Below are 26,198 nucleotides of genomic sequence, written 5' to 3' on the forward strand. Positions count from 1 at the left end.
CTTTAGATTTGGCAATGGCATAGGACTGACTCTCTCAGATCCCCTAACTCCAAGAATTTGAAGGATGCTGTATCCCTGGTTATTGTTCCCTCTTCAGAGGCACACGGCAGTCACCATCTATTTATTATTTGATTTATATCCCATCCTTCCTCCCAGCAGGAGCCCAAGGCAGCATTAGGCAAAGATGAGGTGACCACCTGAGATGATGGATTTTGGTTGTTTTTAAGGGTGAAAGATAAAGGTGAGCTCCCGGGTGGGGGCACAATGCACTGGGAAGTTCTCCTGTACAAGCCCAATGAAATGAAGCAGAGCTTTACAAGAACGAGACCTTGCTCTTAGGCAGCAACTCATTCATCTCAAAGGGACTTGCACAAAAAGTTCTGTTCTGGATTATACCTCATGTTAACAGGGAGGAGGTTAAATTACAAGTGTCAAAATGTCTCAGGCCAGTCATATCCCCCTTTCCTCAGGTGCTATTTCCTGTGTTTCTGTTTTTTTTGTTAGAGGGCAACCCTGGAGGTGTTGAAAAGTTCATGTTCAAATTGATCTTGGGATTCTGCAGGAGCCAACTGAATTTATCCAGAGAAATAAGACACGAGCATAAGTACTCTGGGGGAAAGAGATGGTTGTTGTGCTTTTTTCAGATTGCTGAAGTTTTGAAAAGGGGATCATTGTTTGTGGTGCATACCTTGCCCTACTTTTTCCTATAGTAAAACAGATTTTGCATGTTTCTGTAATGTCTCAAAAACCTGTTTGTCCGGAGGCAACAACTGGATAAAGGAAACGTGTGTAGTGTACACTAGTGGATTTCTAACAGTTCTTGGGAACTCAAGGTGCCCTTTTATCAGGGAATCCTCAGTGAGACCAGTAACACCAGACAAGTTTCTTTGTCACTGTTGATCTTCCTTGATTCAGTGCAGTCCCAGAGGAGTGCTGGGTCTGTCCGGGGTGGGGAGTACTCTCAGCTAAAGCAATGGGTGTCTCCAGACTGTCAATATTTTGCAGGAGGGATTCCAACACATACTGGAAATCCATATTCCTAATCTTATTTATATATATTATCAGTCCTTCACCCTGAGATCCCAGGGCGGGTTACAACCATTTAAAATACATCCTTAAAAACAATTTAAAACAATGTGCCATCACAAAACTCACAAAAAATAGGGTGGGCCTTAAAATATACATCTCAGGTGTCAAGACTAGGGTAAAGAGGTACAAACAGCAGAAGGTATATAGTGATGATGCCAGATGCACCTCTGTGGGGATGGAGATGCACCTTTTAGGGGCTGCCACAGAAAATGCCCCTCCCCAGCCACCACCATCACCCCCAGGTTCTGAGGGCAGTGGAACTACCAAAAAGGGCCTTTCTGCTGATCTTGATACCTAAGAAGGTCTATAGGGAAGGAGGTGGTCTTTCAGATATTTGGGGCCTAAGTCATTTAAAGCTTTAAACATTAAAATGCATGCCTTTAATTGGGCCTAGAAATGTGCTACCAATCAGTTTTTTTAAAAAGGACTTTTTGAAGTTAGGAAAGTGACAGGGAAATGCACTGAAAAGTGTAGGAATGAATGACTAATGGGAAGGTATGTAAACACCCTGTAGACAAATCAGGATGAATGCAGGACAAATGCTCATTGTTGTATAACCGCCCCATAAATAAATCAGAACAATTGTTCAACAAAGACCAGATATAATCTAATCACCGTATAAGAATCGTGCAAGCAAATCAGAATGAATGTGCAATCAACAGTTCATCTGGAGGGTGCTCTACTCTTTGTAAATTGATTGTTTGTGTCTCTCTCCTCCCACCTTCTGAAGAGGGGACCAGGCTCACTGCCCCATCAGCCACAAACCTGGGCTTCAGCTGGGACTGCAACCTGGGCAGTAAACTTCCCTTCTAGTGTGGTTTCATGTGACAGGACCAGAAACATCTGGCCCACCTCACAACAGGCTTGTTCAGCAGCATGGCCTCCCAGCACATCCAAGTCCTCCACTTGTCCTCCCCACCCTGACTTTGAGGCTGGCTTTATGAACCTGGTTATCTTCTCTTTCCAGACTCCTGTAATTTACTTGCTTCTTTGCTTCCCAGCCTGTTTAATTAGGGCCCTGATGTGGGTGAACTGAATGGAGGCGGAGGATTATTTAGATGGATAACTGCTTTTGTTTTCTTTCCCCCTGTCAGGCATTGGAAGCTGGAAGAGGTGTGAGCTACAGAGGAAGATTTACATAGTGATCCTCTCTCCACCGCTTGTGGCTCACCAGGATTTACAACCTGCTCTGGTTCAAACAATGTTTGGGAACTGGCGGCTCATAAAAGTGAAGGATTGAGAGGTGCCAGCTGGAGCCAGGTGGTAGCAGATGCCGGGAAAGACTTCCCCCCTTTGCAGCCCTGCTGGCACTCCTTCAATTCTGCCCTCCAGCCACCTGCTTATTGCAGCTCTGGGCATCCCACCCATGCAGTCCTTTTAGTCCCTCTCAATTCTGAACCCCAGGGCCTGGCACTAACAGGGTCACCAATTTATTTCTTGACTGGGACTGAGCAAGACGTTGGGTGGAACAGAAGAATATGGTCTCTCCTGGTTATCTATAACAAGGGTGGAGAGCTTGTGACCCTCCAGGTGTTGCTGGACTACAACTCCCATCATCCCTGACCATTGGCCATGCTGGCTGGGGATGAAGGGAGCTGGAGTTCAAGAACACCTGGAGGGCCACAGGTTCCTCAACCGTGATCTGAAAAATGGCAAAGGGGTAGAGGTGCATTGAAGGAGAAAAGAGGCAGGAGAGGTACTTAACCCTTTCTCTGCCCAAAACATATCCCCAGCCATTTTTCTCCAATTGAGGACCTTGGGAATGGGAGTATGCAGGGACAAGCCCACATATTTTGCCCTAGCCTTTTTAGATGTTCTGCAGAACCCAAGTAGGGATGAAGGAGAAATCTGTTCACATTTAATACAAACCTACCTAATTCGCACTTCCTGAATCAATACATGAACTGAAACACAGTTATCCTTCTCTGCATTTTGCAATGCAGCTCTCCAACTCAAAAATGTGTACAAAAAAACCCAATCAGAGGAAAGTGTTGACAAAATGCATGTATTGGTGAAAGCAACGTGCAAAAATGCATTGCCACTGCATCTGATTGTCCTGATGCGTAACCTATTCTCTGGACAAGAGGCTACTGTAAGGACAGAATATGGAGAAACCAATTGGTTCCCCATTGGAAAGGGGTGTATTTTATCACCCTATTTGTTTAACCTATACCCAGAACATATCATACAGAAAGCAGGATTGGACCAAGAGGTGTGAAAACTGGAGGGAGAAATATCAATAATTTAAGATATGCAGACAATACCATACTACTAGCAGAAACCAGTAATGATTTGAAACGAATGCTGATAAAAGTTAAAGAGGAAAGCACAAAAGCAGCTGAATGTCAAAAAGACTAAAGTAATGACAACAGAAGATTTATGTAACTTTAAAATTGACAATGAGGATATTGATTGCAAGACGAGCTTCCGAACCGCCCACCATCCCCCGCCATCCCCAGCGCTTCACCTACCTTTCTCTGATGTTCGCGCAGGGTTGCCATCAATAAAGATGGCGGCAGAGGTTTCCGTAAGGGACTGAAGCCTCTGCCGCCATCTTGGTTGATGGCAGCAATGCGCGCGCTGCATGCCATCAACCAAGATGGCGGCAAAGGCTTCAGTCCCTTACGGAAACCTCGGCCTCCATCTTTATTGATGGCAACCCTGCGCGAACAGCAGAGAAAGGTAGGTGAAGCTCGGGGGATGGCGGGGGATGGCGGGCGGTTTGGAAGCTCGTCTTGCGATCCACAGGATCGCAGAAGGGAAGCAGAGGGGCCCAGGGCAGGGTTATGCCCAAGGGTCCCCACATTCCTGGAGCTGGCCCTGGTGGCGAGTACACTCTGCAAAAACAAAGAAAAAACATCACTGACTTTGTAAAACAAGCGTATCTTGCTTATTTTGGAGTGAAGCTTGGAGATCAAGATAAGTCTTGGGCTCCCCATAAGGTTTGCAAAACCTGTGTAGAGTGCCTATGACAGTGGAAAAATGGAGAAAGGAAATGTTTAAACTTTGGTGTGCCTATGGTGTGGAGACAGCCGCAAAACCATCATGATGATTGTTATTTTTGTGTTGTGAATGTGAAAGGCTTCAATCGCTACAAGAAACGTAAGTGGGAGTATCCTGATTTGGACTCAGTAAGGTGATCTGTGCCACACAGCGAAGACGTATCCATACCAGTGTTTACCTCACTGCCTGACCTTCCATTGTCAGATGTTGAAGAAATGCTGGACGTGGAGTGTAGCACAGGTGGTAGCCCTGGAAGTGGATATGAAGAAAGCTTTTCAACACCTGAGCAGTTCTCCCCAAAAGAACTCAATGATCTGGTACAAGACCTCAGTCTGTCAAAGCAAGCATCTGAACTTTTAGCATCCAGGCTAATGGAAAAGAACTGTCTACAGCTGGAAGCTAACATAACAGCTTATCGGACAAGAGAGGAGGGACTTCTTCCATACTTCAGCCAAGATGAAGAACTTGTATACTGCAATAACATTCCTGGACTACTTCTCCAAATGGGACTACCGGAATATCGACCAGAAGATTGGTGGCTTTTTATAGACAGCTCCACCAGAAGCTTGAAATGTGTTTTATTGCACAATGGTACCCGCTATGCATCTCTTCCAATTGCTCACTTAACAAAACTTAAAGAAGAATATGAAAATATCAAAATGGTCTTGCAGAAGCTCTGCTATCATGAGCACCAGTGGTCTATTTGTGTTGAGCTAAAGATGGTGAACTTCTTGCTTGGGCAGCAAAGTGGATACAGGAAGTACCCTTGTTTCATCTGCTTGTGGGATACTAGGGCAAGCAAGATCATTGGGAAAAAAGTGACATGGCCTTCAAGGGAACACATGACTGTAGGTGCAGCGAACATCATTAACAAACCATTGGTTGTCAGAGAAAAGATCATTCTCTCACCACTTCATATCAAGCTTGGACTGATGAAGGAATTTGTTAAGGCCTTGGACAAAGATGGTGATTGCTTCAAATACATTTGTAGATCGTTCCTTGGACTGACTATGGAAAAACTAAAAGCAGGAATCTTTGATGGTCCTAAAATTCATAAACTCAGCAATGATTTGAATTTCACTAAATTTATAAATGATGTTGAAGCTTCTGCCTGGTGCAGTTATGTCTCAATTGTCAAGAACTTCTTCACAACAAAGCAGACAATTATGAAGAATTGGTGCAAAACATGCTCACTAACTTTAAACATTTGGGTACTAATATGAGCATAAAGGTACACTATCTCCATAGCCACTTAGACAGATTTCCGGATAATCTTGGTGATTTAGTGAGGAACAAGGGGAGAGGTTCCATCAGGATATAAAGGTGATGGAGGAAAGGTATCAAGGCAGATGGGACAGACACATGATGATAGACTACTGCTGGAGCCTCCAACGTGATTGTCCTGATGCCCCACATAAAAGAAAATCGTACACACAGCGTTTTTCTATGCATTAATTGTGATTATCTGAATCAGCTTACTTTGTTTTAATGTTATTGTACTGAATACAACGCCATTAGGTATTTCATGTGTTTACTTTTGTATGATTTGAGACAGTTTCCATGTCATTTGTGGGTAGGCTATGCCTGACCATTAATTTTTTTGAATTTGTTATGTTTTTCTATGGGGGCATCCATTATCTCAAAAATTAGAGCCAATCGAGCAAAACCGATGCCATATTCGGAATCAGCGACACAAAGTTACCCTAAAATCGATCAAACATCATTGGCAATAAAATTAGTGTTGACCAGTGCATCAATACCTCGGCACAGTCATTAACCAAAATGGAGACAATAGTCAAGAAATCAGAAGAAGGCTAGGACTGGGGAGGGCAGCTGTGAGAGAACTAGAAAAGGTCCTCAAATGCAAAGATGTATCACTGAACACCAAAGTCAGTATCATTCAGACCATGGTATTCCCGATCTCTATGTATGGATGTGAAAGTTGGACAGTGAAAAAGGCGGATAAGAGAAAAATCAACTCATTTGAAATGTGGTGCTGGAGGAGAGCTTTGTGCATACCATGGAGTGTGAAAAAGACAAATAATTGGGTGTTAGAACAGATTAAACCAGAACTATCACTAGAAGCTAAAATGATGAAACTGAGGTTATCATACTTTGGACACATAATCAGAAGACAAGATTCATTAGAAAAAATAATAATGCTTGGAATAACAGAAGGGAGTAGAAAAAGAGGAAGGCCAAACAAGAGATGGATTGATTCCATAAAGGAAGCCACAGACCTGAACTTACAAGATCTGAACAGGGTGGTTCACGACAGATGCTCTTGGAGGTCACTGATTCATAGGGTCGCCATAACTTGTAAACGACAGAACACATAACAACAACAGGGAAAATTGCTTGCAAAAATGTGTATACATTTTCTTTTCTCTTCTTTTTTTTCAAGTTTGCAAGTTGATGTGGAAATGCGACAAAATGAAACCAAGAGAAACTGAAACAGATTCGTCCGTCCCTAGGGCTGTGTTCAGCTAACTTTTATTCAGAGTAGACCCAATGAAATCAATGGTCCCAAGTTAGTCATGGTCTTTCATTTCAGTGGGTCTACTTTGAGTAAAAGTTAACTGACCACAACCCCTAGTTCCCGACTCAAAGTTCTGTAATATATTAACTCGTTCTCAACCTTTATGAGTACAGGACCCCCTTTATAAGCTCAAAGTTTTTTGTGACTCTCCCCCCATGCTAACTGTAATTTGAGTTTCTGTTAATTGAAAAAAATGGAGCATGACAAAATCACATCTCCAAATATCCCTTTCCATAAAAAGCTCCCTGCAGACAGGGAGGTGTTGCTTTCTTTTCTTAATGCAAAGGTCAAATCAAATTGGTCCCACTCCCCCCCCCACAATCTGAAGATGTAGAGTCCAGTCTCCCAACACCAGTGGTTTACAGTGTTGGGCTAAGATCCAGGTTCAAATCCCCACCCTGCCATGAAGCCCACTGGGTGACCTTGGACCAGACACAGTCTCTCAGCCTGACCTATCTCACAGGGTTGGTATAAGGATAAAATGAAAGGGGAGGGGGAACCATGTGCACCACCTTGAGCAACTTGGAGTAAAGGTAGGATATAAATGCAATAACAATTAAATAAATAAATATATTTCAGCTGCAGTACGTGGACCCCAGCCTCAGTCAACTTGCTGAGCTTTTTAAAAATCATCATCATCATCAAGAAGCAGCAATGTGATAGTGGTGGGGATGCTAGTTTGAGAAGACAAAAGGGTTGATAGATTGAGGAGGGGGACTAGTGCTTTTAGGCCTTGGATGATCATCAGAACTGATGACATGGTTAGCGTGCACCTGAGGAATGAAAGTGTAGCAGAAGACAGATCAGCGCACACACAAACACACCTACTCCTCCTGCAAGCATCCGCAGGCATGCATGCATTTGGGCACATGGGAAGAGGAAAGCCCTTAACTGCTGCAGCATCTTGGACAGAGAGGTTGGGGAGCCAGAATTTAGGTGGAAGAAAGGGGGAACACTGGCACACACACATTCAAGGTGCTGGTTTTGACCTATAAAGCCTTACACGGCTTGGGACCACAATACCTGATGGAATGCCTCTCCCGATACGAACCCACCCATACACTACATTCAAGATCAAAGGCCCACCTCTGGGTGCCTACTCCAAGGGAAGCTCGGAGGGTGGCAACAAGGGAGAGGGCCTTCTCAGTGGTGGCCCCAAAATTATGGAATGATCTTCCTCACGAGGTGTGCCTGGAGCCAACACTGTTATCTTTTCGGCGCCAGGTCAAGACTTTCCTCTTCTCCCAGGCATTTTAGCATGTGTTTTTAGATTGTTTTTATATTGTTTTGAATTTTAAAATTGTGTTTTAAATTGTTTTTAAAATATGTTTTTAAATTGTGTATTTGTTTTTGATTGCTGTAAACCGCCCAAAGAGCTTCGGCTATGGGGCGGTATACAAGTGCAATAAATAAAAATAATAAATAAATACACACAGCCTCAGAGATGGGGGGTGAGCAATTTCTGAGCTTCCTGACTGCTCCTTGGCTCTGTCTGGGCCAAAGGCGAGATCTGAGTGGCCATGCAAATAAGAATAATTTTTAAAAGGAGGTGGCAGTGAAGCAGGAGTCAAGAAAGGCAGGCAGGTGGCTGTCATGAAGGAAGGGGGAAAGCAGCCGTGCTTCTTTTTGCTTCATGAAAAGCCCCCTCCTCTCGTTCTGAGTAAGGGCATTGTCAGCACCAGCAGTGCAAGGAGATGGGAGTCGGATAGTAATCCCCTTCCCGGTAGCACCTCCCTCAGCCTCCTTTGGCATCTGCCATATGTGGTATAGGCAGATGCTTGCCCTTGGCATGCCTGAAAGACACTCTGGTGCTTCAGCAAAAGTCCTCTCTTCTCGTTTGGAGCAAGGGGAAGGTGTCATCTCCAGTGGCAACAGATAACATCCAGGGAGTGAAGACATTTTTTAAAAAAATTAATAAATAATTCATTTATTTACTGTTCGCAGCCCCTTCTGGATTACTTCACGGCCACCCTGGGGGTCATGGCCCCCAGGTTGGCAACCACTATATTAACTTCCATTCTGTGACTACATCACTGACTGCAGGATTAGGTGATCAAAACAGAATCCAGTCCATCCTGAGTGCAACAGCACTCTCCCCTCCTGCAGTTTCTAGCAACAAAAGGCTTATCCACACGGGAGCATTACTTCATACTAAAGAGGCTGTTTTTACCTCTGTTTTTTGTTTGCACAGTCCAAGGTAAAGGCTCAATGCCAGCTGCAGACATGGTGTTTTCTATTCATGCTGAGGGGAAGGATTAAATCACAGTTTTCTAATAATCACACCCTCTAATTTAACATTTCCACTCCCTCTGGTTGCTTGGCAACCAAACATGCTCAGTTTGTTCTACCAGCTGCAGTAGGTTCCATTTTTTAAAAAATGACCCGGAAGTGCAGTTGTTTATATTTTCACTGGTATGATACAGCTGAAATACAAATCTTTATTTCAGCAGTGTTATGCTTTTGGGCACAAGTTAAGGGGAAAAGAAAAATAAAAGCACCATTTGCAGCAACATAAAAAAGTAGAGCAGAACAGAGGAGAACAGCTGGAAGTTGCTTGTCAGCCCCCAGGAAACAAAATGAAAGAAGGAAGGAGGAGAGAGTGGGCATGGAGAGGGGAACGATTGCCACACCCACCTAAAAGCATCAGAGCAAAGCGTTTGCAAGCACAAGACATACAGAGTGAAGACGTGTTTTTCTTCCTTGTTCGTATTATCAGTAGATTGGGTTAGTACGGATTTACAGGGGGAAAACTGCATGATAGTTTATGTTTGCCAGTAACGTCATGTGAACCATGCAAATTAAAAGGAGGTGTGAGTAACACCAAATACACACTTAACCACTGTGTAGATGAGCCCTCAGAGTAAACCCAATGAAATCAATGGTCCTAAGTTAATCATACTCTTTAATTTCGATGGGTCTACTCTGAGTAAAAGTTAACTGACTACAACCCCTAGTTCCCAACTCAAAACTCTGTTATATATTAACTTCCATTCTGTGACTACATCACTGACTACAGGATTGGGTGATCAGTACATCCATCCTAAGCGTAACAGAACCCTCCCCTCCTTCAGTTTCTAACAAAATATTCAGAAGCATACTTCCTCCAAAAGTAGAGGGAGAACATAGCCATTAGGGTTAGTAGCTACTGACAGCCTTCCCCCCCATGCATTTGTCCAATCCTCTTTTAAAACCATCCAACTTCTCCTGTACAAATCGGGGTTGAGAAGGTGTGACAAAGTAGAGAAGTAGTGGGTACTTAATCCTTACCCTGCCTGCTGGTTTCCCCCTAAAACTCCCTCCCCGGTTGTTTTTTTCCTCAGTACAGGTTCCAGACCTGTGTTTTCATTGAAATCAGGGAGCCAGATTCTTGGATGGGAGAAGAGCAGCTGGCAGGGAGAGACTGCAGGGGGAAACCAATGGATTGGGGAACAGGTAAACACTCTCTTCCTGCCCACTGCTCCTCCAGGGTAAATCATGTCCTGATCTGCAGAGAAGAAGCTGCCATCAGGCTTTGAAGACACACACACTAACAGTCATGCATTTTCCATTTTGGGGAAAAGAAACAGCTCAGGGACAGAACATCTGGCTTACATGCTGAAGACCTCAAGTTCAGTCCCTACAGTCTCCAGGTAGGACTGGGAATGCTTCCGCCTAACCCTGGAGACCCACTGCCAACATTGTGTTGACAATAATAAGCCAGATAGACCAGTGGCTGGACTTGGTACAAGGCACTTTCCTATGTTCTCCAGACAGAGACACACTTACTGTCGGAGCTTGGAAGTAATTCGTTACTTTTTTGAGGGACGAGTGGGTAATTCCTTTACATTTTGATTGTAATAGGAGTGATTTTATTACTTTTGTGGAGTAATTGTAATGTTTCCAGCATTACCTTTGGGCATTACTTGGAGGGGGAGCAGGGGAAGTCTGGGCTTCTGTGCAGCATCGCTCTTCCCTCATGCTCTTTGGGTGGGTAGGAGGCGACGACGGAGGAGGTGGAGAGTGAGATGGGGTGAAGTGGAGAAAACAATTATTTAAAAAATGGATGGTGGTGGTGAAGAACAGAGTGGAGGGAAAAAGGAGCCGGAGGGCAAGAACATGGATAAAGGAGGAGAAGGAGGCAGCAGCAGAATGGAGATAAAGAACTGTGGAGGTGAAAGATGACAGTGTGTGTGTGTGTGTGTGTGTGTGTGTGTGTGTGTGTGTGTGTGTGTGTGTGTGAGAGAGAGAGAGAGAGAGAGAGAGAGAATACTGCTTTTGCACTTGGCACACAAAGTGGCCTCCACCACCCTCTCTGGCTACTGTGCTGCATTTGCAGTATTTTAACTTTTTTGCATCTCAGGGGAAAAGGTTTGCATGGGTGTGTCCCTTAGTTGGTGGCAGGGCAGGGTCTGGGAGGTGGCTAAGTGAGAGAGATTATATGCTTGCTGGCTGAGGAGGGGGGGTTGCACTTGGTTTGATGTGCAAAGATCTGAGTAGTGGCCCCTGCTTCCCTCCCCACCTCCCTTACCAGCAGAGAGACCACCATTGCTATCTTATGGATAAAAAGAATTATTATACTACCTCTGTATGTGTGTGTTTATTTTTAATGTTGTTTTAGGCTACTTAGATGTGCAGCAGCCAAGGCCAGCACCTTGTAGGCGTTTTTTTACAAAAGCAACTGAAATGTAATTGTAGTGATTACTTTTAAGGAATAATAAAGTAATCAGTTACTTTCAGAGCAATTATAATTGTAACAGTAATTACTACTTTTTTGGTCCATGTAATCGTAACTGTAATTTATTACTTTTTAAAAGTAATCTTCCAAGTTCTGCTTACTGTTCTGCCGGTTCCAGTGTGCCTCCACCTTTCATTAATGAAAACTGGGGCACATGACACAAGTCAAACCCCACCCCTTTTTATTGTAAAACCTGGTGGGATCAGCTTGAGTGCTGTTTTTAATTTGCTTCAAAGAGATTTCGCAACTGATCAGCAGATCAACCTGTTGCCTTCAGGCGTAGCCAATGGAAAAGCTTTGCTAGAAGCAACTAGTGTGCTCACAGCCTCAGTATGTAATTTGGACATCAGGCTGCTCTAACATGTATTCCTGCACTGAGCAAGTGGTTGGACTCGATGGCCTTATAGGCCCCTTCCAACTCTAGTACTATTCTATGATTCTACCATTCTAGAACTGCGTATCTGATTTAAAAGTGTCTCTCTCTTGGTTTCCAAAGGCAACTCTGTCATGAGGCAAGGGTAGGCAGCCACCTCTGATGGCAGGAGTGGGGCATCCGAGGTGGGTCCCAGGGTGTGATTTGAAGGCACATGAGGCCATGATGGAAGAAAGGCAGGATATAAATGTTAGAAACAAATAATTTTAGGGAGGCAGGTGGGATCCACCCCAAGGCACAATTCAGAGGGAGGTTTTCCTGAACAAGCCCCACTGGAGTGCCTTGTACAGCTTCTGCTCATTTAACAGAGCTTCTGGAGGAGAACCTCTCAGCAGATGGTGCCCCAACTTAATTAGTGTCTGCCCATTTGCTTTATCCATCCCAGGTGCCAAAATTTCGAGCTGGCTCTGGTGTTTTCTGTCTCACTTCAATGACATTCACACGTACACAAACAGTGAGAGCCTCAAAAGCGCTTTCAGGGCCTGACAGCTGCACATTGCTCCCACATCTTCTCAGTAACATTTAGTTAAATAGTGCCCTGGATGCCAGCACGCTCAGCATTTTCCTGCCTTCTTCCCTGTAAGTGGCAAACAACAAGTGACAGTGTGGTTTAGTGGCTAGGCTGTCTGAGTTGGACCAGGGAGACCTAGTTCAACTCCCTGCTCAGATATGAAGGCCACAAGGCGATCTTGAGTGATTTGTCACATTGGCTCAGTTCGCATGTAATACTAAGCCAAACCATGTCCTAATGCAAATGTGTGAGTGTGCAGGTTTCTAGAAAGGAGATCATGGCTGCTGTGCTGTCCTGCTGCCACTGTGCTATCCAGGGCTAAAAACCATGGTTTGTCACCTCCAGACAAAACATGAGTGTGGGTTCAGATGACATGGTGAATCAAACCATGGCTTAGTACTGGGTAGCACAGCAAGACTGGAGGAGGGGCACAGCAACTGCAGTCTCCTCTCTAGGAACCTGCACACTAAGACAACCACTGGACACTTCCAGACTGTCACTATTTTCAGTTGGGATTCAATCACATACAGTACTGGCAAATTCAGGTTGAGCAATAAAGGCCGATTTGGAGCTCTTGCACAACAAACTGCTTCCCCAAAAGATCAGACTTTTTGCAATCAAGGCATTCCCATGCCAGCACAGCTCACAAAATCCAACGCACCGGTACATATTGACGTGGGTGAGCTCATGTATACCAGCAGCCCGGCCACACTTACTAAATATCCTGATTCAAGAATTGGGAGGCTTTTTGATGGCACAGAGCCAATTGTTTTGGACAGCCTGAAGCAGCACTACTTCATTGACAGAGATGGCCAAACATTCAGATATATCCTGAATTTTCTGAGAACATCCAAACTCCTCACACCAGATGATTTCAAGCCTTCCCTGGCAGCCTGGTTGCTGTTGGAAACAGCATACAGGCCAAGATGGACTCTTCTGCCTAATCTAGCAGGACTCAAGAATGCAGTCAAAACCTCATCACTTCCAGACAACCTGGTTTTTGGGCATTCACCATTATTTGTTTGCACAAAGTCTGTGGAGAGGTTATATAATTCCCGCTGTTTATTGAGCATGCATTGTGACGTGTTTGTATCATGTCTTCTCTTCCAGGCATTTTAGGATGTATTTTTAAATGTTTTTTTTTAAGTGTTTTTAAATTCGTATGTTTGTTTTTAATGTTTTTAATTGTTGTAAACCGCCCAGAGAGCGGCTATGGGGCGGTATACAAATGTAATAAATAATAATAATAATAATAATAATAATAATAATAAGAAGAAGAAGAAGAAGAAGAAGAAGAAGAAGAAGAAGGAAAGTGACAGGAAAATGCAATGGAATGTGTGGGATCTTTACTTGACCCTATTGGGAGTAAAATACCAACACTTGTAACAAATAACCTGAAGGAGTGGGGAACAATAGACAGAAAAGCAACCTATTATTTCCTGCTGATTCTTTCTTTAGTAACTACTTGTTTGTTTGTTTCTCTCAGGCTTTACTTCCTTCATCTTCCTTTCTAGTCAGTCAGAGATAGTGCCTCTGAGTGCAAGTCTCATGGATCTACAATGGCCACATGTATGCCTGTAGCTAGAATGACTTTATTTCCTAGTACTAATAAGTTTCTTTATTCTTTCAACCAACAGACTATTTATTTCTGCATTCTGCTGCAATGTATACCAACTCCAATAAACCCTAACCTCCCAGTAACAAATCAGGCTGAAAGCTCATTAAATAGCCAACATCATCTAATCTCTTTGCAAAGAAATCAAGATGAATACTCATTAAACAGGTCTTCTGGACGCACCTGCAACGCTAGAGTGGTCCCTTCTCCAGCACCACAGCTTCACCCTGTCTTGCCTCCTGCTCTTCCGAACACTTTAACAACCATTAGCATAGCCCCAAGCAGCCTCAGCTACATGGGAGGTGAACCTGCCCTTGAGCAAGTTCAGAAACCAGTGCAGCCCAGAAATCCAATTAAGCAGTTTATTCAAAAGGAATATAGGTAAAAAGGAGAGAGGGGAGAAATAGCAAGTATGCAGCTGAAAGTGGAAATAAAACACTATACCAGAATATTGGTCTAACTAATCCTACACTAAATCCAAACTAACATTGCAAACTTACTTTCGATGATCATCTCTGGCGTTGGCAGCTTCAGGCATCAGTTGCAGGATGGGGGGAAATTAAGAAGAACAAAATTTGCCTGGCCACAGCCCATTTTCAAGGGCTCTGGACCTATGTTAGGCTTAAATGATAGCTGGTAGTGTCCAACTAATCAGAGCTCAGGTAGAGATTTGACACCTCCTCAGAGCCTGGGGAGAAGTGCAATATATCCCCTGGGAGCAGGGAAATATCTTTATTGCTAGTGGAAATTGTCACTGGTATTTCTCTATCTCCTTGCCAGAAAGGATTTAACCGGGAAATTTGTGTAATTTAGGAAGGATGTCCCCCTTTAGGATGCACATCTTAATATGGTGGGGGGGGTTTCAGAGTGTCAAAGAAGCTGAGAGCAATGCCGTCAGGAATCTAGACCAAGAGGCTAGACCCCTACCAGGGGCACCCAAGGCAGAATGGTCAAAGCTGATATACCAGACTAAGATGCATCCAAACTCAGAGGAAGGCAATGGTAAACCACCTCTGAATACCTCTTACCATGAAAACCCTATGAACAGAATATCCAAAATGCAACACGAGAGAGTGCTGGAAGATGAGACCCCCAGGGCAGAAGCCACTCACCGAGCTACTGGGGAAGGACAAAGGACAAGTACGAGTAGCGCTATGACTAATCACGCAGCTGGGTCAAAGCTGAAAGGAGGCCCAGAGCCTGATCTGCACAGATGTGAGAGTCCAGAGTTGTATGATACACACAATAGGAACATGGAATGTGAGAAGCATGAACCAGGGAAAGTCAGAAATTGTCAAGCAAGAAATGGAACGTATCATTACAATACTTGGTGTGAGTGAATTAAAATGGATGGGAATGGGACATTTTCAATCGGGCAACTACAAAATATTTTACGCAGGAAATGAAAAATTAAGAAGAAACGGGGTTGCTTTAATAGTGAGAAGTGATGTAGCAAAAGCAATTAGGAGCTACAATGCAAGGTCTGAGCAAGTTATATTAATATTAAATGGGAAACCCATTACTATAACCATCATGCAAGTCTACGCTCCAACGGCAAACGCAGAAGAGGAATTGGAGAGATTTTATGCAGAAGTACAGGGGAAATTGATCACACACCAAAACAAGATGTGCTGATAATCATGGGGGACTGGAATGCAAAAGTAGGAAACAGAGAAGAGCTATTAATTGTGGGGAAATGGGGCTTACAAGATAGAAATGAAGCAGGAGAAAGACTTATTGTGAATACATTTTTTGAGCAACCAAAAAGATGACTATACACATGGATATCACCAAATGGTCAATATAGGAATCAAATTGATTACATAATTGGTAGCAGAAGATGGAGAAGTTCCATACTTTCTGCGAAAACAAGACCAGGAGCAGACTCTGGTACAGATCATGAACTGGTCGTATTGAAAATCAGAGTAAAGCTAAAGAACAACAACAAAGCAATCATAATGCCAAAATACAATTTAAATAACATCCCAGAAGAATGTAAAGATCAAATAAGGAACAGATTTGAGCCTTTAAACTTAGTTGACAGAGAACCAGAAGAACTATGGAGTGAAGTCAGAATCATTATCAGGGAAGAATGCAAAAGACAAAACCTCTAGTTAAAAAGAGAGAAAGACCTCAATGAAGAAACTCTTAAAATGGTTAAAGAGAGAAGGAAAGCAAAAGTAAAAGGAGATAGAAACACGGTCAGAACCCTAAATGCAACAATACAGCGACTAGTATGTAGGGACAAGGAGAACTATTACAATAGTTATTGTATAGAAATAGAAGAGGACAACAAAAAGGGAAGAACAAGAGCCCTATTCCAAAAGATTAGATAAATTAAAGGGAAATTTAAACCAAGAGTAGCAATGCTGAATAATCAACAGGGGAACACACTGACCGAGATGAAATAAAAGGAAGATGGAAGCAATACACTGAAGAGCTCTATAAAAGAGATGCCAGGATGACAGATTCATTCATGGAAGAACTGTATGATGAAGAACCAGAAATGTTAGAATGTGAGGTGAAAGCTGCTCTTAAAATTTTTGGAAGAAACAAATCACCAGGAACAGATGGCATACCAATAGAGTTGCTACAAGCTACTAAGACTGAATCTGTCCAAAGTTTGACAAAAGTTTGTCAGCAAATATGAAAAACTAAACAATGGCCCACAGACTGGAAGCGTTCCATATACATCCCAATTCCAAAGAAAGGGAATCCCAGGGAATGCAGTAATTATCACACTATTGCCTTAATATCCTATGCAAGTAAAGTAATGCTCAAGATTCTACAACAAAGGCTCTTACCATATATGGAGTGAGAAATGCCAGACGTCCAAGCTGGATTTAGAAAGGGAAGAGGCACCAGAGATCATATCGCAAACATACGCTGGATAATGCAATGGACCAAGGAATTTCAGAAGAAAATCACCCTGTGCTTTATAGATTACAGCAAAGCCTTTGACAGTGTAGATAATGAAAAACTATGGAATGCTTTAAAAGCAATGGGGGTGCCACAGCATCCGATTGTCCTGATGCACAACCTATACTCTGGACAAGAGGCCACAGTAAGGACAGAATATGGAGAAACCAATTGGTTCCCAATCAGAAAAGGTGTGTGACAGGGGTGTATTTTATTAACCTATTTGTTTTATCTATACGCAGAACATATCATACGGAAAGCAGGATTGGACCATAGATGGAGGTGTGAAAACTGGAGGGAGAAATAATTGGAGGGAGAAAGTAATGACAACAGAAGATTTATGTAACTTTAAAGTTGTCAATGAGGACAGTCATTAACCAAAATAGAGACAATAGTCAAGAAATCAGAAGAAGGCTAGGACTGGGGAGGGCCACTATGAGAAAACTAGAAAGGGTCCTCAAATGCAAAGATGTATCACTGAACACCAAAGTCAGGATCATTCACACCATGGTATTCCCAATCTCTATGTATGGATGTGAAAGTTGGACAGTGAAAAAAGTGGATAAGAGAAAAATCAATTCATATGAAATGTGGCGCTGGATGAGAGCTATGCGCATACCATGGACGGCAAAAAAGACAGATCATTGGGTGTTAGAACAAATTAAACCAGAACTGTTGCTAGAAACTAAAATGATGAAACTGAGGTTATCATCCTTCGGACACATCATGAGAAGACATGATTCACTAGTAAAGACAATAATGATGGGAAAAACAGAAGGGAGTAGAAAAAGAGGAAGGCCAAACAAGAGATGGATCGATTCCATAAAGGAAGCCACAGACCTGAACTTACAAGATCTGAACAGGGTGGTTCATGACAGATGCTCTTGGAGGTCACTGATTCATAGGGTCGCCATAAGTCCTGATCGACTTGAAGGCACATAACAACAAAGGAGGGATGTGCCTCATTCACTAGGCATGATGGAGGTTAGGAGTCCAAGTTTTGCTACAGCGCCCACTAATTGGCTGTCATTGACTAACACAAAAGAGGCAGAGGAGAAGGGCACTATCCATTAGGAAGTTTTACTGTGCAGTTCCTTTTGAAGCCAAGAAGAGCTAGGCAAAAGCACAGTTGTGCTCTAAGAGGTATGCCCAAGGATAAGGGGTCTTTGCTAATGTTATTCCACACCTTCCATTCTTATGAATGGTGACTGCTCTGAGGAACCTACACCAGAGGATTGCATCACGTAAGTCAGATAATTTCATTTCCCATGCTGCTGCCATTTGTACAATCCAAACACTGCCACCTGAGCTAACTCACCTTGCCTCAGGACAGGTATGTGCCTGAAAACTTCTGAAAACTCACATATGCTTTTGCCACAGTTTGAATGCTTTGTAGTAGACAAACGAACACAGGCTGGAGTCGAACAATATTTTTTAAAAGAGCTGAAAGCGATTTGACAGTGGCATCACTTCCCATGAAGTACACATGCATTCATTTTCTCTGGTTTTGCCTCTGATCAAAAAGGTTTTGTAGGTTTGGAGATACAAAAACCTGCAAAACTGGTTTACCAGTGGAAAAAGCAAGATGAAGACACATACCACAGACAGTGGTTCTTCTTTCAAATAACCTTCGATTCAGAAAAACAACAATCAGTTTCTAGATTTTGCTTTTTTCTAAGGTAGAAACAGAATTCCCAAGGTCCTCTGACCGGGAGTGTTTACCATTAAACAGGTTAAAACCGGCTTAACTTTGTTGTTAGAGAGTCATACTTTTATATCATCCACCTAATGCTTCTGTGCTGGACAAGCAGCATAGACATGACCTAGAGCAGGAATCAATTAGTACTATTCTCAGTTGCCAAGCATTTGTGGGTAGAGCACCCCTTGTCTCATGGTCAGAATGCCTCCCAGGAAATAATTTGTGGATGTGCACCTTATTGCTCCTGAAATGAAGAGACAGATATCCAAGGTTCACCACCTACGCAAGTATCTGAAGCATCCAAACCAGCTGCATGAGATGTAGGTTCAATTTGTTCATTTGATGGTTTTCCCTTCTCGCCTGTCTATTAGTTTCATAAAATACGTTCATATCTTCAAAAGATTTACAGGCAGTCTCTCTGATCCTGGCCAGTCTCAGAGCAGCTTAATATCAGAAACTAAAGTACTTCTGCCACGTTAAGACCACTCTCTGCGTCCTGTGTTAAGAGGCACACGTCAATGCAGCCCCAGTCTTACCACTTCTAAGGACCAGGCAGCCACTGCCTTTCCAGTGAGTTTACACTACACAGTGCATTGCAATAACAAGTTATAGGAAGACAGGAAGTTGCCTTAAACTGACTATTACTCAGAACTATTGGTCTATCTAGCAGTGTAAACAGAATTGTCTACACTCACTGGCAGCAGCTCTCCAGAGTTTCAGACGGTGGGAGAATTCAACCTGAGACCTTCTGCATACAAGTTAGATGCTCTATCATTGTGTCCCTTCCCCAAAGTTCTTTTTTAAAAAAAAAAGGTAAAAAAGAGTTCAGGCATGCTCTATAAATATTAATACTAAACTCACTCTAAGCCTTTAGGTCTGAATTCTGGCTGAACAAGCCCAGGAGGGTACAAGGCAGATGAACAGGCTCCCAAATTGTAGAAGGTGTCTGTGATGTCCTTCAACTTCGGGCACCAAAGATCTGGGCGGACCTTGTCTGCTAACAAGAGAAAGTGTTTGAAGTTAAGGATGTGTGAATATGTCAGACTGGGTTTCTGTCAATTTGTCTCCTAAAATGCAGATTTTATATTCAGTTTTCCTAATATACACATTTTAGCAAAGCAATTTCTCCTTATAATAGATTTTTGCATGTTATTTTCATGATTACATATATTTTTGTATACACTTTCCTCAAATATATGCATTTTTGTAGATATTACTTGGAATTGCATTGAGGAATTTGGAAAGTGCAAATTTTGAAGAATGGCTGTGTTTTGGTTTGTGTGTTGTTTCAGAAAGTGCAAATTAAGTAGGTTCATCTTAAATGCTAACTGAATCTAATTTTTCCCCATCCCTAGTCTGAGGGCACTAGGCTCCAAAAGGCAAGAACAGGTCCTTGTCCCCCCTCCAATGCTAAAGGAGTACCAGAACTCTTCACTGATCTGGAATGTGTTAGGCAGGCTGGTGTACTTACCCAAGAGCAGGAGGTGATTGTTCCTTGACCTCTGTAATGCAACATCTACAATATGAACTTATATCGGATCTATGCTAGTTTAATTGTCATGACTACTGCCTTTGGGAGGAACAGCAGGGTACAATAATAATAATAATAATAATAATGATAATAATAATAATAATAAAATAATAATAATAATAATAATAATTCAGAGAATCTGGTGAATTGTCATGTGCTGAGGAAAATGAGAATTTGGGGTTAGCGATCCATAGATTTACAGTTCCACAGATTCCTTGGAAGGGACATTTTTCCCAGAACAAACTTGAATGAAGTCTGGCATTTTGGGCTGATCATCCTCCAGGAAAAAAATCCAGTGTAGATGATGAACTCTCAGTTTGGTAGACAGTAATTGCTGTGTTGGTCCCACAGAATAAGAGTGTTTTCAGATAAGAGTGGCTGCTTCCAGGCAATGATTTACTGGAGAATTGGTGCTGATCATGCTCATAGGTTTTTTACACTGCCCACATGATGCTGCCATAATCAAAATGCTAGCCCATACTTTTTTTACATTTAATTCAGATTTCTCTTACCACAGAAGATCATTAAGTAAAAATGACTTGGTCTGTGTACACATTCCTATTTACTCTGCACCCATAGTAGATTGATTCTGCATTACTCCACAGTGTGCACATTTGAAAGCAGATGGTCCTGGTGGTCCTGGTGATAGGTGATGTATTGAAACCTGCTATAGACATTATGGGTAGGTGTATACCAAGGTTGCAATCACCTGTTGCTCCTTTATTCACCTGGGGCACGTGCAGGGAGGAAAAGGTTTGGATAATCTAATCAAGGGCAGTGTGAGTGTTCTGTAAGCAGGGGGCAACCACTGAGAAGGCCTGTTCTCATGTCCCCACTCTCTGCATCTCCCTCGGAGGGGGCACACCAAGGGGAGGGTTTTTAAATGTGTATCAAGTAACCACACCCACAGTCCTGAAGCCATGGGGGGCAAACAGGGTCACTGCCCCTCTAAAACTGTGCCTCATCCACTCCCCTCAGGAGTTTTTGGAATATTGCCTTCTTTTTAATTTGATAGCTTGTTTTAAAAACAGGAACAATTTTAAAAAAGGACCCTCTGAAAAATCAGTGAATAAGTGACCGCTGAAGAACTTTGTATTATGGCTAGAGTTAGACCCCACCCCTTGGACTTTCCTTTGCTCTGCTTTTCAATTTCAGTTTCAGTTGTGTTCTCTACCCAGCCAGTAGTGAAGAAGCTGCGTTCAGTTCTGGGCGCCTCATTTTAAGAAAGATATAGGCAAGTTAGAGCAGGTTCAGAAGAGGGTGACGAGGATGATAGCTGGTATGGAGAACAAGCCTTATGAGGAAAGGTTGAAGGAACTTGGCATGTTCAGTCTGGTGAAGAGAAGGCTGAGGGGTGACATGATTGCACTCTTTAAGTACCTGAAGGGCTGTCACATAGAAGAGGGTACAGATTTGTTCTCTGCTGCCCCAGAGGGTAGGACTAGGTCTAATGGTTTTAAGTTGCAGGAGCGTAAATTCAGATTGGACATTAGAAGGAACTTCTTGACAGTAAGGGCAGTTCGGCAATGGAACCGACTGCCTAGGGAGGTGGTGGGATCCCCTTCGCTGGATGTCTTCAAGCAGAGGCTGGACAGCTATCTGCAGGAGATGCTCTAGCTGTGGATTTCCTGCTGTGAGCAGGGGGTTGGACTCGATGGCCTACAAGGCCCCTTCCAACTCTATGATTCTATGATTCTAAGCATGTTTGTTTGCCTGCTGAAAGAACTAGAGTTTGTTTATTCTTCAGTTTTATAATGAGTATTGGCTGCTTATTGCTAAAGAGATAACTTAAACTGATCTGAAAAAAGGCTGCTCTAGGTTATTCTTTCCTCTTTTAAAGCTCTCACTGTATTCACAGTCATAATGGGTATTTTTTCTTTTTTCCCCCTTAGTACTTGATGGCAAAAGATTAAAATGGCCCTAGAGGAATAGAAATATTGCAGTGTACATTATGGTTAGCTAGCTAGTTGGCTGGCTGCTACCTAGGCTGTAATTCAGGCCTAATTTCTGATTTTTCCAAAATGTGCAGCACAGCATAAGGCCTTTTCAGGGTTTCTGGGCAGAACAATCAACCCAGCAACCAGAAAAATATTCTAAATGCTTTCCATAATTAGTTTCAAATTGCTTAGTTAGTTCTTTATATAGCATCTGGTTAAACAGTTTCCCTTTGATTGTCCAACAGAAAAGGAAAATCTAAACGTCAGGAACAAGACTAGAAAGCAGGACTCTCAAGGAGGAGTTAACAAACACACCCTAAAGTATTTGTTTTCTCTCTGCCCATCCATAAACTTGTAGTATGCACAAGTTAGTTTTTCAGGTCAAATCTAAAACTGAGATATCTAATGCAGCATCAAGCCAAGCTCAAGAGCTCAAAGTAGTTCACTTCATGAAGAATCATAACACAGGGACAAACCACAGGTGAAAGAGGAATGTGGCTATAGGCAAAGTCATGATTTTTGATTCTGGTATTCTGGGGGATCTCAAAAGAGAGTGAGACAATTCAACAGACTAAACTTCATTCATGTAAGTTAATATACTCTGGAGATGGAGAAGGTATGAGAAGGAAGGTCACTGCCTTTCCATTCCCAGTCCTGGCCTGGCCCTCACATCCTCTCCACCAGGATTTAGAATTTCCAGGAACTTGAATAAATCTAGATTGAAAGCAGTATGTTGAGGATGAACATGAACAATTCTGGATTGAGAAAAACTACTTTTCTGCTACAAACAGGTTAGTGTGAGCGCAGCCTAAAACTAGTAGGATTAGCATGCCAAAATGAATGACTCTCACAGAAAAATCTTTCACCAGTTGGTATTGGTTTTTGAATATTTGAAGATGCAACAATACATTACACAAGACAGACCATTAGTGCATCCGCTCAATACTGTCTACTCTAACAGGCAGCGACTCTCTAAAATTCCAGCCAGAGATCTCTCCCTGCCTTGGTACACAGGATCCTTTCTGATGGACATGTTGAGTATTGAACAAGGAATTGCTCTCTCAAGGAACTGTGGCTGAGCCCCTGACCTTAGCCGCTCCAAAGTCTCCCCTGGGCTCCAAGCACCCTTTTGCCCACTGCTGTTTTAATACTGCAGCATGAAACCAGCAGGGGAAATGTTACCGTCTGGAGAAAACCAAAAACAAAATAGGTTACAGTATGCCATATTGCCATTTGCACCAAGACTTTGCCTTATCACCTCTGTCATAACGGTTATAAAGCTTCCATTTCCAGCAAGCATTGCTTTGAGTTGTCTGTAACTCTGCTGGTTAGAACATTGCCTTGTATTATTTATTTATTTATTATTTGATTTATATCCCACCCTTCCTCCCAGCAGAAGCCCCGGGCGGTATGTTATTGAAGTGCTGAGATTTGGGGACTAGGCGCAGTCAACCCCAAGTGGCTAGAGCAATTGCTCCCAAACTTCCCCCCCCCGTGGACCACTTGAAAATTGCTGAGGGTCTTGACAGAACATTTAGGTAGAGTGCTCTCCACTAGGAATGGGATCTGTTTGCTGGTGCTAGTGCGAAAGCATTCTGTTGACCTAACAGGCTGGTATCGATTCAAGTTTGTTCTTTGCCCACAAGCTACTGCTTTTACTGATCCATTTACACCCCCCTTGGAAAAAATATTGTTATTAATATCAATATTTTAAAAGGAAATATTGATGAAGGAATTATCAGTAAAAATATCAATATTAATATCAATACTTTAGACACTTTTTTAAAAAAAAGCTGATTCCAAAAATAGCAGCAGAAAAACACTACATAAAAATCCGGTCTACAAGAAGAGCGAATTAATGGAAAATTCAGTACCAAACCTGAATTGGACAGAATTCTCACATGCCCCTACACTACACACCATATATTTAAGGCACATTTCAAGGACATCCACGCACTCCCAAATGCTGGGAACTGTGGTTTATCCCTCACAGAGTAACAATTTCCAGCACCCTTAACAAACTAGTTTTCAGGATTCTTTTTTGATTTTCCTGTCTGTTGTTTTGCAATTCCGTTTAGATGCTAAAGAGTTTTTTTAATACTTTAAAAATCATATGGTATTCAAATTTGAATACAATAAAATACAATGAGAAATAAAAGAAGCAATAAAAATACAATTATCACTGCAGACCATCTGAATGACGGTCCATGGACCACACTTTGGGAACCCCAGATCTAGAAAGCTTTTTTATGCGTTATAGCAAGTTGACATGCCCCTTTGGCTACAAATTGGCTCCCTTTGCCACAAAAGAAACCAGAACTCCTGGCTGTCCATCTGATGGATGAAGGAGCATGAGAGACTGTTTGTTGCTCGCCCAAGGCCTTGTAAGACCAGGCCTGTCCCCTGCCCAAAGGCCCAGTGGGCTGAGCATTGTTCTGCATCCTCTGACCACTGAACTGCAGTCCCCCAGTTTCATGACCTCTGCTGAAAAGACCCCCAGCTGAATCCCGGAGGTCTGAGGGCCTTGGGTCCTGCTGCCATTCCTCCCCTCCCCTCCCCTTCTGGTGTATAAGCAGATAAGCCAGTGGGCTGGTCAGGGTGACTCAAGCCCTCATAGCACATAATTGTCTGAGGGAAACATATCTTTACCATCGGCCAAATCACTGCTTTTCTTTGTTGTAGCCATTTGCAGCTGGAGGGGTTTTGTGTGTGTTTGGTTGTTTTGGAAGCTTAACAGATCCTCTAATTACCAGATGGGATGGGAAGGGGGAAACTCCAGCTTTTAGGAGTACAGTGACAAATGTCCTCCCTCACTTTTCCCTCATCACCTCACAATTACCTGACGCCTGGCTGGGCCATATCCCAAGTAATTTAGTTGGGAGGGGTGGGGGGTGGTAAAAGGAAGGTTCTTTGGCTGGGACAGGGTGTTGGGTAACAGCTGCTGCCTATCTGGAAGGGAGATAGAAGGATGTGGGGGAGACTGGCGCCGCACACACACACACACACACACACACACACAAGAGCCCTTGTGTGTCTGCGGCTGAGGCAAGAGTGGGAGGGTTGGCAAAAGCCAGGAGGGAGAGATAAAGGCGTGACTGAGTCGGATGTGCAACACACCGTCCTCCCAGCTGTGGGCCTGCCAGGCAGGGAGATGGGTAGGAAGCTGGCACTGCAAGAGGCCAGCGATCTGGCTGGATAAGGGGCTCTCCTGGGCAACGACTCTGGCATGGAAGACTTCCCAGCTGTCTGGAAAGAAGCCCACCTGCAGAAGAAGAACCTAGGAGAAATACTACCAGGGATGGGGTTCGCCTTTTTCACCACCTGAGACGACATGGGCCACAAGAGACATGATGCCATTCCATGCCTGCAATTAGCAATTATGTGGCAGGCTTTTGAAAATCATTTTAGAAGAGGCTTTAAAACATTCCTGTTTACCCAGGCATTTAATGTCTGAAAGAGGTGTCCTTGGCCACCTTGAAATTATTAGTTTTGAGAGGAGGTGATTGCTTTAAGTTTCTAACTGTTTTAGGAGGTTGTATTGATAGGCCTGCCGCCCTGGGCTCCTTTGGAGGAATGCTATGATATAAATTTAACCATCATCCTCTAATAGCAGTGGACATGGGCCCCCAATCCACACTGGGATCACAGTAGGGGGCAAAAGGTTTTAAAAGCCTCCCTACTCCCACACGCCAGGGTCCCAACCTAGATCAGGGCCCACACACCCACAATTTATTTCTAAAAAGCCATTTGTGCAACTGCTAGTTGTGTCAGTGGTGTTTCAGACTATGGGCATATCGACAATTCCAAATTTAAACTAGTTTAATAGGCAATCTCTCTTCTCAGAAAAAGCTGGGAAATGTAATTATGAGAGAGGGCAAGACTAGGGATCTTTAAGAGATCATTCTCAGTACTTCACCAAATTATAACACTCATGAATAATGAAAACACTTTTTATAATACCCATGAAAAGCAAACACACTTTTTCCAAGTGTAATCGCTGGAAGGGGGTGGGGTGGAGAGAATGAGGGTGTGTGCATGACTGCAGTGTGTATGTGGTACCCACAATAGTTTCTTCATTTTGCAAATGTGCACAGGAGCCTAAAAAGGTCAGCGACCCCTGCCCATCACTGAGTGAAGGCTTTCCAGGTGAAGCAGTTGGGGAAAAAAACAAAAACTGATAATACATTGATTGCACACATAGTACAGGC

General features: G+C 43.1%; 1 protein-coding gene across 5 annotated transcripts in view; it reads right to left on the reverse strand.

Annotated features, from left to right (window-relative positions):
* Nucleotides 1-26,198, reverse strand: part of FAM178B (family with sequence similarity 178 member B) — a 255,029-nt gene that overhangs the window by 153,987 nt on the left and 74,844 nt on the right. For all 5 annotated transcript variants that reach the window (XM_061593084.1, XM_061593082.1, XM_061593085.1 and 2 more), the window contains exon 9: nt 19,384-19,519. In XM_061593084.1, the coding sequence (XP_061449068.1) occupies nt 19,384-19,519 (136 nt within the window). The remainder of the gene's footprint in view (nt 1-19,383; nt 19,520-26,198) is intronic.

Source organism: Rhineura floridana, chromosome 12, assembly GCF_030035675.1.
Source record: "Rhineura floridana isolate rRhiFlo1 chromosome 12, rRhiFlo1.hap2, whole genome shotgun sequence".
In the NCBI taxonomy this organism is placed as follows: Eukaryota; Metazoa; Chordata; class Lepidosauria; order Squamata; family Rhineuridae; genus Rhineura; species Rhineura floridana.